A 14,034-nucleotide genomic window follows, 5' to 3' on the forward strand; every position below is an offset into this window, starting at 1 on the left:
CGACAACGCCTGACAACATGCGTCAGCGCGTTGTCAATGGATGTGCGAACATTACCGAAGGCGAACTACTCGCTGTTGAGAGGAATGTCGTTACACGTATTGCCAAACGCATTGAGGTTGACGGACATCATTTTGAGCATTTATTGCATTAATGTGGGATTTACAGGTAATCACGCTGTAACAGCATGCGTTTTCAGAAATGATAAGTTCACAACGGTGCATGTATCAAATTGGAAGAAGCGAAATAAAGTGTTCAAACGTACCTACGTTCTCTATTTTAATTTAAAAAACCTAGCTGTTACCTACTGTTCGTCTAAAATTGTGAACAATATGTTTGTGACTATTACAGCGCCATCTATCACAAAGCGAAAAAAGTGGTCCAACTAAAACATTCATATTTCTTTACGTACTACACGAATATGTAATAAAAAATGGGGTTTCCTATTTTTAAAAATGCAGCTGTTATCCGTCTGACCTATGGCAGCACCATCTAGTGGGCCAACCATAGCGCCATCTGGTTTCCCGCTTCAAGCTAGACAAGTTTCGTTCTTTTTTAGTGTTTTCGTTTGACGCTTATTTCGTGAGATAATTGGCCCGGTCAATGTACCATCCTGTATATTTACTTAGTTGTACATGTTGGTCACTGTAAGATAGCTAATATAAATGATTTACTAACACACTTGTAATACTAGTTTGTTATGTCTTCATAGATACGAGGTGTGATCAAAAAGTAAAGGGAATTTTTATTTTTCCTGCAGAATTTTTATTTCTGCATCATCAACTTAAAACCCTTTCAAGTAATCACACTCGGGTATAACAACATGTGTTGGCACTTTTTCTAATTCTGGAAGGGCTTCTGGAACTCACTTTTCATTATGGTGTTCAGTTCCTTCAGGGATATGGTTTTGTTTCCCTCCCCCAAATCAGTGGTGGGAAAATGACATCCATTGAGGGTTCCCTTCAGCCTCGGAAATAGAAAGAATTTGCAGGGGGCCATATCTGGCCAATGTGGTGGTTGACGCAATGTAATAGCTTTGTTTTCTATCAAAAAAAAAAAAAAAATCATGATGAAGCATTGAGGTACGAGTGGGACCATTAGTGCAATATAATCCCCACGAGTGGTTTTGCCACAGTTCTGGTCGTTTTCTTCGGTTAGTTTCACACAAGTGGAACGCAACTTGCACGTAGTATTCGTTATCGATCGTACGACCGTAAGGTAGGAACGTGTGACGCACTGTCCCATTGTAATAGAAGAAAACAGTGAGAAGAACCTTCACACACGATCGAACACCTTGTCGAAATTTTTTCAGTCTCGGCTCTCCAGGCAGTTCACACTGGGCCGGCTGGGCCTCTGTTTCCACATCGTACCGATACACCCTCGTTTCGTCACCTGTTATCACCCCTTCAGAAGTTCTGGACCGTCGTAAGACTGCATTGCACAATTCCCGAGTGACGTCCGATTCATTCAATGATCCTGAAACAAACTTTGCTCGTGCCCAAAACAGGCGAATAAACCGCTCGGCACGAGTCGAGAGGATACTCCGGCACCGTCACTAACCTGTCCGACAGCGATTTTCCGGGACCATTCTTTGTACTTCTTCCACACTGTCATCTGTAACTGACGTGCTAAGGCTTCCGGGGCGGTTCCCGTCTCGAACGTCTTCCCGATCCTCTCTCAAATGTTTGTGCCGCTCGTAAACTCTTGCCACACTCGTACGAGACTCGCCGAAAGCCACAGTCGACATTCCGAATGCAGTGCTTCACTTTATTCCATTTCTCACACGGAACTTTACGCAAATCTTTCAATCCGCATTTTTCGAAAGACAAGGTTTGCCGGGTATTCAAAAACGTGCGTAACCTTTTCCACTGCCTACAATAAAGTAAATATTTAAAACAGCTGAAATGCAAACATACATCAGGTACATGTGTACCAAAAAAAGTTCGAAAACTGGATATGTAAGTCCCACGAAATTGAAAAATTGCTATTACTTTTAGATCACATGTCGTACAACAGCAGCTGCACACTAACAATTCAGTACATTACAGGCTCGTACAGTAATTCGACGTGTGGCTGTCGAACTCTTAATACGGCACCGGTTGCACCAGTTCTTCCGTAAAATTGGGTCTCGAAATTGGAACAGTTTATAACATGCAACAGAAATTTGTTAAAAATGTACACTCGAAGAAAATAAATAGAAAGCCACACAGAAATGTAGTCTTACTATTAATTTACGTCTAAGAATGAGAGAGCTATTTACCGAACATCGAAGTCGATTATTAACATTATTTTGTTGTAAATAGCACGTGATATACTGACCCTCGGTGACACATTTTGTGTTACTTTTCGGAATGAAATTACCTGCTAAGTGAACACACGGGGGCTACTCACAGGGCAGGATGTTCTTGTAGCGGTTCTTGTTGCGGTTCTCGGGCTTCTGGCCCTCCTTGCGGGAGAAGAGGTGCTTGCACTCCTGCTGCTGCAGCGACTCGAACTCCTCCCAGAAGCCCGCCTTGCCCGTCGACTGCCCGTTCTCCTTCTGCAACACACGCCGCTGCCTCACCTCACTGTCTCCGCGACGTCGGCCTCCGAGCGGACGGCGGTTATCGCGGTTTTTTTCCGGTGCCAATTCGGACCGGCTCTTAAAAGCACTCGAAATAACTGGTTTGTGAAAAAACTCATTTTGTTTCTGTTTTTCATTCCTATTACTTTGTGCAACAGACATATAAATGAAAAAAGGTTCACTCCCTCAGTTTCAACATGCACAGTAGCAAAATATAAATTATATCTAACTTACCAAACGAAAGCGCTGGCAGGTCGATACACACACAAACAAACATAAACATACACAGAATTCTGCAACCAACGGTTGCTTCGTCAGGAAAGAGGGGAGGGGGGGGGGAAAGACGAAAGGATGTGGGTTTTAAGGGAGAGGGTAAGGAGTCATTCCAATCCCGGGAGCGGAAAGACTTACCTTAGGGGGAAAAAAGGACCGGTATATATATATATATATATATATACACAAGCAGACATATTCAAAGACGAAGAGTTTGCGTCACATCATCTTTGTTTTTAGATATATTTTTCCCACGTGGAATGTTTCCCTCTATTATAAAAATATTAAATTAAATAGACAAATGAAAGATAACTCTGTCTGCCCAGTCCGTCGCTTTCCACTAACAGTATTCCCCTTTCGATTCTAATATTCTGAAACTCCGCCCACAAATCGTCTTTTAGTTGAGGATCATTCCACTACTCTGCTATTAAGAATAGTCACTGCTAAAGTGTGAAACTGAGGTTTTAGAACTGTATTTTTCGTGTCAATTTGTTTGTTTTTGAGGCCTACAAGTAGACAGAGACATGTTATGTAGACACTGGCAGCAGATTACAATAAAAATTAAAAGTAACTAAACTATGAGCAAACTGTCACACTTTAGTTTTGTCCTCATATGACGTCTATTGAAGCAAATGGAGCACTGAAATTCAGTGATACTGGACTCTGTAACATACGATTTGATATAATCCATTATGGAGTCGAGGTAGCAGTTGTCGTTATACTGGTTATCACATTTAGCATTCAACCGCGATTTTTTATATATATTTTAACAACGCGTTTCGAGAGACAATGCTCTCATCATCAGGTTGTAAAATCTATGTCGCGAAATTAAACGTACTAAAAAGACAAAATACCATCACCAATAGTTGGTGGGTCCATAGAGTAAAAAAGAATTAAAAGTATATTGGACTGTGGGTCCTCGTCTTACATTAAAGTTGTTGACGCAGGTCGATGGCCGTCCCATAGCTACCAAATATGCTGTCGACTGCGCCGGCTCGGGTGCTGTTGTGGACTAACGTGCCTAGGTGTTGTGGCGTGGTTACCGCCGTGTGCTTGACGGTAACGCTATGCTATTGGGCGCCTCATTTCCTTACTGCATTGGTCTGCCATCGTTAGCCTCTCGCAACTCCGTCATTGACATGCTACAAGTTTTAAGTCGCATGCCTGCCCTAAAATAATTCTAAAAACCCGCTAAAAAATCTCATTTCTTTAAAGTTATCTTGTACATTTAGGATATTACTTTGTTTCTTTTCATGAATAGCTATCTCGAATTCCTCTAGTAAGTCAAGTTTCCTCCCTTTCTTTTCTACATGCAATATTTCTACGTTGTCTTCTATGCTATTAAGGGGATGGCCTGTTTCATATATATGGTTCGCAACAGCTGATTTGTCATAATTTCCTAACCTGAACGCATCTTTATGTTCTTTATACCGGATCGCGAATGATCTTCCTGTCTGCCCTATATATTTTGCATCGCACGTTCTGCACTGAATCTTATAAACTCCCGATCTTTCAAACTTATTTCTCTTCTCGCCAATATCGTGCTTAAGGCTATACCTCACTAGGTTATTAGTCTGAAAGGCTATTTTGACATCGTATGGCTTAAAAATATTTGCTATCTTTTGTGAGACTTTTCCGTAGTATGGCATCGTGATAATTTTCGCTTTCTCTCCATCAGGTTTATTCTTTTTGCGCTTATTACATTTTCGTAACAGTTTTTTAACTATATCTATTCTGTAACCGTTATTCTTCGCTATTCTCTTAACGGTGTTAATTTCAGTCTCCCTATCTTTTTCACTCATAGGTATATTGACTGCCCTATGCACGAGACTACGGAAAGCAGCTTCTTTATACGCCTGCGGATGGCATGAATCATTTGGGATCACGGCATCAGTTGTAGTTTGTTTTCTATAAACGGAAAACGCATGTTTGTTGCCCTGCTTTTTTATATTTAGGTCCAGGAACTGTAGACAATTGTCAGTTTCGTACTCCACGGTAAATTTTATTTTATTATGTGCGTCGTTGAACTTTTTTACTATTTCCTCAATGTCCTCACTGGAACCATCAACCAGTAACAGAGTGTCGTCAACATAAAGTTTGTAATAAACAATTTTATCCGTAATGTTTTCGTCAGAATTTAGAACTTTATCTTCAAGGTCATTCATAAAAATGTCCGCCATAGTTCCTGAAATGCTGGACCCCATGGCTAACCCATCGTCCTGAATATAAAATTTGTTATTAAACGTAAAATAATTAAAACTTGTAATGAGCTGTAGGAGTTCAATAAATTCAATTGTCTCTTGCGTTGAAATTTTACCGTATTTCAGGAAATTTCTCTTAATGATTTCTATAGTTTCGTTAACCGGAACACTGGAGTATAAGTTCTTAACATCCAACGAAACCAAACGGGAAGTGTCGGTGACTGGCGTATCTTTAATTTCACCTATCATGGTCATACTATCACGCACTGAATAATTATTATTATACACGTAAGTCTTTTTCAGAATTTGGTCCAGCATTTTCGTTATTTTATATGCTGGACTATTTCGACCGTTAACAATCGGACGAACCGGATGCAGATCTTTATGTATCTTCACCTGTGATCTTAATTTGGGGGCCGTTGGATTCATGATAACACATCTTCTTTTTTCGGCTTCTGTCAGCAGGAAGTGCGTGCGTTTAAGAACATTTTTTAGTTTAGTTTGGAAATTGGCTGTTATGTCTTTCGGAATTTCTGTAATGCTATTTTCGACAAAAAACGCTAAGGTTTTCGAAACGTACTCCTCCTCTTTTAATATTACGACCGTATTCCCCCTATCCGCTTTCGTGGCAATAGCTTTCGCTTCATTAAGCTTTTTATTTATAGAATCGACAGTTAGTCGGTCTGCTCTAGTCTTATGATTAACACTATTTCTCTTATTTAATTCATTTTTTACTATTTTATGTAGCTTATGACCGACATGGCCTGTTTCATTATTATTTAATTTAGCAATTTCTGTTGTCATTTTAGTGAGGGCAATTACTTCTTTCGCGACCTTCTTGTTAAATGACGGCTCAATATTAAACTTTAATGCCTTATTTAACATTTCTACTTCTGTATTATCAAATGTAATATCCGTTTTGTTAACCACCCGTGGGTAAAAGTCAAAAGACGAAAGCCTTTGTTGTTGATCTTTTTCGTCTTCGCGCGTGTTATTATTTAATTTACGAAGTTTTTTATCTTGTTTTTCTTTTTTCTTTATAAACTCCTTCTGTAGTATTTTGTGAAGTCTACATGTAACCTCTTCCCATACGTTCATTGGTAATATTTCCTTGACCTTAGTCTCTGCGCCCGAGCCGGCGCAGTCGACAGCATATTTGGTAGCTATGGGACGGCCATCGACCTGCGTCAACAACTTTAATGTAAGACGAGGACCCACAGTCCAATATACTTTTAATTCTTTTTTACTCTATGGACCCACCAACTATTGGTGATGGTATTTTGTCTTTTTAGTACGTTTAATTTCGCGACATAGATTTTACAACCTGATGATGAGAGCATTGTCTCTCGAAACGCGTTGTTAAAATATATATAAAAAATCGCGGTTGAATGCTAAATGTGATAACCAGTATAACGACAACTGCTACCTCGACTCCATAATGGATTATATCAAATCGTTAGTGTCAGGCGAGACATTGAGGTTAGTGTATAAATACAAAAATTTAAGACGTAAGTTATTAAAAACTGCCGCAAACATAAACTTTAATAAAGAATGTGTTAAGAATCATGTTATCCCGAATTATGTGAAGTTGAAACTTTGTGATTGCAAGTCATGGGCGGGACGACTAGCTGTTGAAAAAGCAAAAAAGTTTTGGATACGCGCAGAAATTAAACATCTGTATAAAAAGAAAGACTTAATTAAAAAACAAATAATTCAAGCAGAGACTAAGGTCAAGGAAATATTACCAATGAACGTATGGGAAGAGGTTACATGTAGACTTCACAAAATACTACAGAAGGAGTTTATAAAGAAAAAAGAAAAACAAGATAAAAAACTTCGTAAATTAAATAATAACACGCGCGAAGACGAAAAAGATCAACAACAAAGGCTTTCGTCTTTTGACTTTTACCCACGGGTGGTTAACAAAACGGATATTACATTTGATAATACAGAAGTAGAAATGTTAAATAAGGCATTAAAGTTTAATATTGAGCCGTCATTTAACAAGAAGGTCGCGAAAGAAGTAATTGCCCTCACTAAAATGACAACAGAAATTGCTAAATTAAATAATAATGAAACAGGCCATGTCGGTCATAAGCTACATAAAATAGTAAAAAATGAATTAAATAAGAGAAATAGTGTTAATCATAAGACTAGAGCAGACCGACTAACTGTCGATTCTATAAATAAAAAGCTTAATGAAGCGAAAGCTATTGCCACGAAAGCGGATAGGGGGAATACGGTCGTAATATTAAAAGAGGAGGAGTACGTTTCGAAAACCTTAGCGTTTTTTGTCGAAAATAGCATTACAGAAATTCCGAAAGACATAACAGCCAATTTCCAAACTAAACTAAAAAATGTTCTTAAACGCACGCACTTCCTGCTGACAGAAGCCGAAAAAAGAAGATGTGTTATCATGAATCCAACGGCCCCCAAATTAAGATCACAGGTGAAGATACATAAAGATCTGCATCCGGTTCGTCCGATTGTTAACGGTCGAAATAGTCCAGCATATAAAATAACGAAAATGCTGGACCAAATTCTGAAAAAGACTTACGTGTATAATAATAATTATTCAGTGCGTGGTAGTATGACCATGATAGGTGAAATTAAAGATACGCCAGTCACCGACACTTCCCGTTTGGTTTCGTTGGATGTTAAGAACTTATACTCCAGTGTTCCGGTTAACGAAACTATAGAAATCATTAAGAGAAATTTCCTGAAATACGGCAAAATTTCAACGCAAGAGACAATTGAATTTATTGAACTCCTACAGCTCATTACAAGTTTTAATTATTTTACGTTTAATAACAAATTTTATATTCAGGACGATGGGTTAGCCATGGGGTCCAGCATTTCAGGAACTATGGCGGACATTTTTATGAATGACCTTGAAGATAAAGTTCTAAATTCTGACGAAAACATTACGGATAAAATTGTTTATTACAAACTTTATGTTGACGACACTCTGTTACTGGTTGATGGTTCCAGTGAGGACATTGAGGAAATAGTAAAAAAGTTCAACGACGCACATAATAAAATAAAATTTACCGTGGAGTACGAAACTGACAATTGTCTACAGTTCCTGGACCTAAATATAAAAAAGCAGGGCAACAAACATGCGTTTTCCGTTTATAGAAAACAAACTACAACTGATGCCGTGATCCCAAATGATTCATGCCATCCGCAGGCGTATAAAGAAGCTGCTTTCCGTAGTCTCGTGCATAGGGCAGTCAATATACCTATGAGTGAAAAAGATAGGGAGACTGAAATTAACACCGTTAAGAGAATAGCGAAGAATAACGGTTACAGAATAGATATAGTTAAAAAACTGTTACGAAAATGTAATAAGCGCAAAAAGAATAAACCTGATGGAGAGAAAGCGAAAATTATCACGATGCCATACTACGGAAAAGTCTCACAAAAGATAGCAAATATTTTTAAGCCATACGATGTCAAAATAGCCTTTCAGACTAATAACCTAGTGAGGTATAGCCTTAAGCACGATATTGGCGAGAAGAGAAATAAGTTTGAAAGATCGGGAGTTTATAAGATTCAGTGCAGAACGTGCGATGCAAAATATATAGGGCAGACAGGAAGATCATTCGCGATCCGGTATAAAGAACATAAAGATGCGTTCAGGTTAGGAAATTATGACAAATCAGCTGTTGCGAACCATATATATGAAACAGGCCATCCCCTTAATAGCATAGAAGACAACGTAGAAATATTGCATGTAGAAAAGAAAGGGAGGAAACTTGACTTACTAGAGGAATTCGAGATAGCTATTCATGAAAAGAAACAAAGTAATATCCTAAATGTACAAGATAACTTTAAAGAAATGAGATTTTTTAGCGGGTTTTTAGAATTATTTTAGGGCAGGCATGCGACTTAAAACTTGTAGCATGTCAATGACGGAGTTGCGAGAGGCTAACGATGGCAGACCAATGCAGTAAGGAAATGAGGCGCCCAATAGCATAGCGTTACCGTCAAGCACACGGCGGTAACCACGCCACAACACCTAGGCACGTTAGTCCACAACAGCACCCGAGCCGGCGCAGTCGACAGCATATTTGGTAGCTATGGGACGGCCATCGACCTGCGTCAACAACTTTAATGTAAGACGAGGACCCACAGTCCAATATACTTTTAATTCTTTTTTACTCTATGGACCCACCAACTATTGGTGATGGTATTTTGTCTTTTTAGTACGTTTAATTTCGCGACATAGATTTTACAACCTGATGATGAGAGCATTGTCTCTCGAAACGCGTTGTTAAAATATATATAAAAAAAAAATCGCGGTTGAATGCTAAATGTGATAACCAGTATCTGTAACATACTTCGAGACTAAGGACGGCGGCACTCCGTAATACGACCGACGTCCGGTGATAACGGCGAGCAACTGACGTACGGACCGGGCGCGGCAGCCCCCCCCCGCACACTGCACCGCAGTACGCACGTACTGCCCGACAGGTAACGCCCGCGCGGTAACGGGTACATCACTGTCTCGGCAGTGCCGTCCGGTTCTTATGCCGAGTGTTTGTTGCTCGTGTCCGTTGGCACTGTTATTGAGGGGACATTGTACCTTTGTAGGGTGCAAAATGAAAAACAAAAAAAAAATTTTTTTTTTGCTCGTAAATATTCCTTGCAGTGTATTTTACTAAAGGGCACCACATGTCGCCATGCCCCCCCCCCCTTTTCACCTTCTGTCAACTTCTTGAACTTCAAAAACCTAATTTGCTGACCTGTGTAAATATTTTGTGCTCCCAGTACACTGCCCTGTTTGTGTGCTACATTCACTTATTGCTTGTCCTTCCAGAACCCAAATGAATAGTTTAACAGTGTCATATGGTCTAGAATTCCATAAACAGTATTTGTATGTAAAGATACATTGAGTTTGGGTGTTTATCATGCAGTTGTTTCATTTAATGATGACAATGTGGGGACAGTTGGGCTGCTTCAAAAGTCAGGTATACAACCTGGAGAAAAGTCGGTGTCGGCACGTTTCGAATTGGATGCTATCCGCGTGAAGAAAGCAGATTACGAAGTGATTACGATAGCTAGGAAGGCGAGAATGCACTCGAGGAATCCTACGAGAGCCGGGGAGGATGAAGAAAATGGAGATGACCCAGGATACGGTGCAGGGATGTCGTAAGGTCAGTAACAAACTATGTTCATCTTTAAAGCCGGATTGCTGAGATTTTATTTTTTTAGTGATTAGGTACATTTTTTTCAGGAACTTACCATTATAGAACAGCGAAATTTACAGAAACTGGACTGAACAGCAATGACGCATTTTTAAAAGAAATTCACTTTAATACTGTAGAAATTATGAATTAATAAGGCTTAAATAAGTGGAAAAAATTTTACAGTTTGCAAAAAACTCTGTAAAAAATAAATTATTCAATCGACTTTTCTAGAAAAATAGGTCAATGGAGAGAGACTCTTCCTCCACCGGGCATTAAAATTTTAGGACATTATCGTGAACTGTTAATGAGATGAATGCACCTGAAATGGACAAAATTAATATTGTAAGTATGTAAGGTACAATCTCCCCTTAAAATAGCACTGACTATTTTTCCCATTTTTTATATCAGGCCAATATTTGAGCAATGGAAATTTTATGAATAAAAATTACTCATTTTTAAAAAAAGGTTTATTTAAAAGCCAAAAATTTCAGCACTGCTGCTACAGCTAACTGACACTGGTAAGGCTCCGTGTGTTTACCACAAAGGGAGTATTTACAGAGGTGCCGGGAGGCATTCGGTTACGAATACGAGCGCAGGTGTCGCACTGCCACTCTACCCGTAGTGTCGAAAGAGTGCTCAGCTGCCTTCTGTACCACAGACGGCATTCTACACACACGTTACTCTGAGCACGAGGTGGTCTGCAGTCCGTTGTGTGGACTGACATCTGCTGTACTGCAGTTTCAGTCACAGCAATATTATGAAAGGACAGGTTGGTACTCATCATAAAATGGAGATACTAGGTGGGAGACACGCATAAGCCTGCCAAACAAGAGAACTTTTGGCAGAAAAGGCCTTAGTCTAAACTAGACAAAACACACACACACCTCCCCCCTCAGTTACACATATGACCACCGTCAACGGCCAGCGAGAGCAGACCACGAACGGCTGCGCACGATGAGAGATGCAATCTGGGTGATGCGGATGGAGAGGAGGCTCAGATGGGGAACGGGAGGGGAGCGGAGGGACAGCGAAGTGCTGCTAGCGGGAGCACGCAGGGACGAGGTGCAGAGAATGCAGCGCAGCTAGGTGCAGTTGGGATTTTACGCAGAGGGCGAGGAATGTGGTGCGCGTAGAGGGAACTGGGAGGGGAAAAGAGGGCGGAGGGCAGTGACAGACAGAGGTCGAGGCCGGGAGGGCTACACGGACGGAGGATACGCTGCAGGGAGAGTTCCCACCCGTGCAGTTCAGAAAAGCCGATGTCGGCGGGAAGGATCCGCGCGGTGCGGGACGCGAAGTTGACAGTGACCAGAGAGTTGCACCTTAAACTGGGCTTTAGTTGACGGTTTGGTTACTTTACCAAAATATTTATAAAAATTCTATTTGATCACTATTTCAACTCGGTTATCCCTTCACATTTCGTTTATTGATTTGTCAATTTATTTGCTAGCTGGCAGAACAAAATAATGTATTTCCAGTCTCGCCTATTTTACTCATTTCTGTGGCTCGTTTGGTGAGGAAATACGGTGCGTATTTTAACGACGTGAGATAAGGTTACCAGTTTTGTTGTACTTCCCCACGGACCAGTTCAGGTTCGAGCACATCCACGACGATCTCCTGTGGGTCAAAGAAATCTGTACCGCCATTTCTAGTACGTCCGTGCTCCGTAAAGTAAGCTACCCGTCAGTCCTCGGCGAGACCACTGCGCAGTAAGAGCAGCCGGCGCACTGTCGGAAGAGCGAGCGTTTCCGATTTCCTGCAGACGCAGTTTTGCTGCGGCACGGGTAACGGGCTCGTGACGGTGTGCAACTGAAATGGTGCGGCAGTCAGAGTGTGCGGCACAGTGAGTTTCTCGTGGGCGAAACTTCTAAACTGCGCACGGGTTCACCGCGAAATGCTGGCAGTGTGTGGACGAAATGCAGTGTCGTGTCCGGCTGTAGCGAACCGACGCCGACAGTTTCCCGACACCACACACGCCCACTCGGGAGGTGCCGGTCGGGAAATCCGGACTTCGGACTGTCTAATTTCCACCTTTTCGGCAAGCTAAAAGGACGTCGAGGGGGAAACAGATCTTCTGACAGTGAGGGTATTCGTACAGTGGTCCTGGAATGGCTCACTGACTCTGGAGGGGATTTCTAATGTCGGAGAATTGAACAGTCGGTAGAATGTTCAGATGTCGTTTACAGAGACGTGATGTCTGTGTTCAAAATTAGTACTGTGTACTTGTGTCACTTTGAGGTGCAGTGCAGCATTCAATAAAACTTACTCGGCCCGGCATTAAAGTGTAACGTACTTCTCGAAGTTGTCTCGTATATGTTTAGTACCTGCTATTTTATCCTGTTTGGTAAGGGTCCCACACACTTGGGCACTGTTCTCAGGTGGATTGAAAGAGTGTATTGTAAGCAGTCTCCTTTCTAGACCTGCAGTATTTTCCAAGAATCCTGCCAGCCTTTCCAACAGAGTGTAACTGGCAAATTGTGTAGCTGGACTGAGCCAATATGAACCTTCCAAATGATTTCTCACCCTGATGCTCTTTGTGATAACTTGTAGATTAATAATATCTCTTTCTTTTTTTTTTACGGTTGCTTTTCTCACAGTTTCTCGAAGTAATAGACTTGCTGTGGAGTACCGCAAAATTGTGGTGTGTGACTTCTTCACCGTCTGCAGAGGGTCCGGGGCTGTAAGAGAGCTCCAAACTCTGCCAGCTACTAGATGATGTAAACACCCTTCAATATCTCCTGTATATTTCGTGAGGCGGGCGAAATACCCTCAGACTTCGAGAAGAATATAATAATTCCAGTCCCGAAGGGAGTAGGTGATGACAGGTGTGAAAATTACCGAACTATCAGTTTAATAAGTCACAGTTGCAGAATACTAACACGAATTCTTTACAGAAAAATGGAAAAACTGGCAGAAGTGGACCTTGGGGAAGATCAATTCGGATTCCGTAGAAATTTTGGAACATGTGAGGCATGTTTGAGGTTCACCGATGACATTGTAATTCTGTCAGAGATGGCAAAGGACCTGGAAGAGCAGTTGAATGAAATGGACAGTGTCTTGAATGGCGGATGTAAGGTGAACATCAACAAAAGCAAAACAAGGATAATGGAATGTAGTCAAATTAAATCGGGTGACACTGAGGCTATTAGATTAGGAAATGAGACGCTTAAAGTAGTAAAGGAGTTTTGCTATTTGGGGAGCAAAGTAACTGATGATGGTCGAAGTAGGGACGATATAAAACGTAGACTGGCAATGGCAAGGAAAGCGTTTCTGAAGAAGAGAAATTTGTTAACATCGAGCATAGATTTGAGTGTCAGGAAGTCATTTCTGAAAGTATTTGTATGGAGTGTAGCCATGTATGGAAGTGAAACGTGGACGATAAATAGTCTGGATAAGAAGAGAATAGGAGCTTTCGAAATGTGGTACTACAGAAGAATGCTGAAGATTAGATGGGTAGATCACATAACTAATGAGGAGGTATTGAATAGGATTGGGGAGAAGAGAAGTTTGTGGCACAACTTGACCAGAAGAATGGATCGGTTGGTAGGACATGTTCTGAGGCATCAAGGGATCACCAATGTAGTATTGGAGGGCAGCGTGGGGGGTAAAAATCGTAGAGGGAAACCAAGAGATGAACACACTAAGCAGGTTGAGAAGGATGTAGGCTGCAGTAGGTACTGGGAGATGAAGAAGCTTGCACAGGATAGAGTAGCATGGAGACTTGCATCAAACCAGTCTCAGGACTGAAGATCACAACAACAACATATTTGAGAACCATTGTGTAAGAACATTTTACAGTTGCGGGTGGAC

At 41.0% G+C, this 14,034-nt stretch overlaps 1 protein-coding gene across 1 annotated transcript in view; it reads right to left on the bottom strand.

Annotated features, from left to right (window-relative positions):
* The window catches only part of LOC126212793 (tyrosine-protein phosphatase corkscrew-like), a 353,604-nt gene that overhangs the window by 28,728 nt on the left and 310,842 nt on the right, over positions 1-14,034 (bottom strand). The window contains exon 6 of the mRNA XM_049940195.1: positions 2,390-2,537. Coding sequence (XP_049796152.1) covers positions 2,390-2,537 — 148 coding nt within the window. The remainder of the gene's footprint in view (positions 1-2,389; positions 2,538-14,034) is intronic.

Source organism: Schistocerca nitens, chromosome 11, assembly GCF_023898315.1.
Source record: "Schistocerca nitens isolate TAMUIC-IGC-003100 chromosome 11, iqSchNite1.1, whole genome shotgun sequence".
Lineage (NCBI taxonomy): Eukaryota > Metazoa > Arthropoda > Insecta > Orthoptera > Acrididae > Schistocerca > Schistocerca nitens.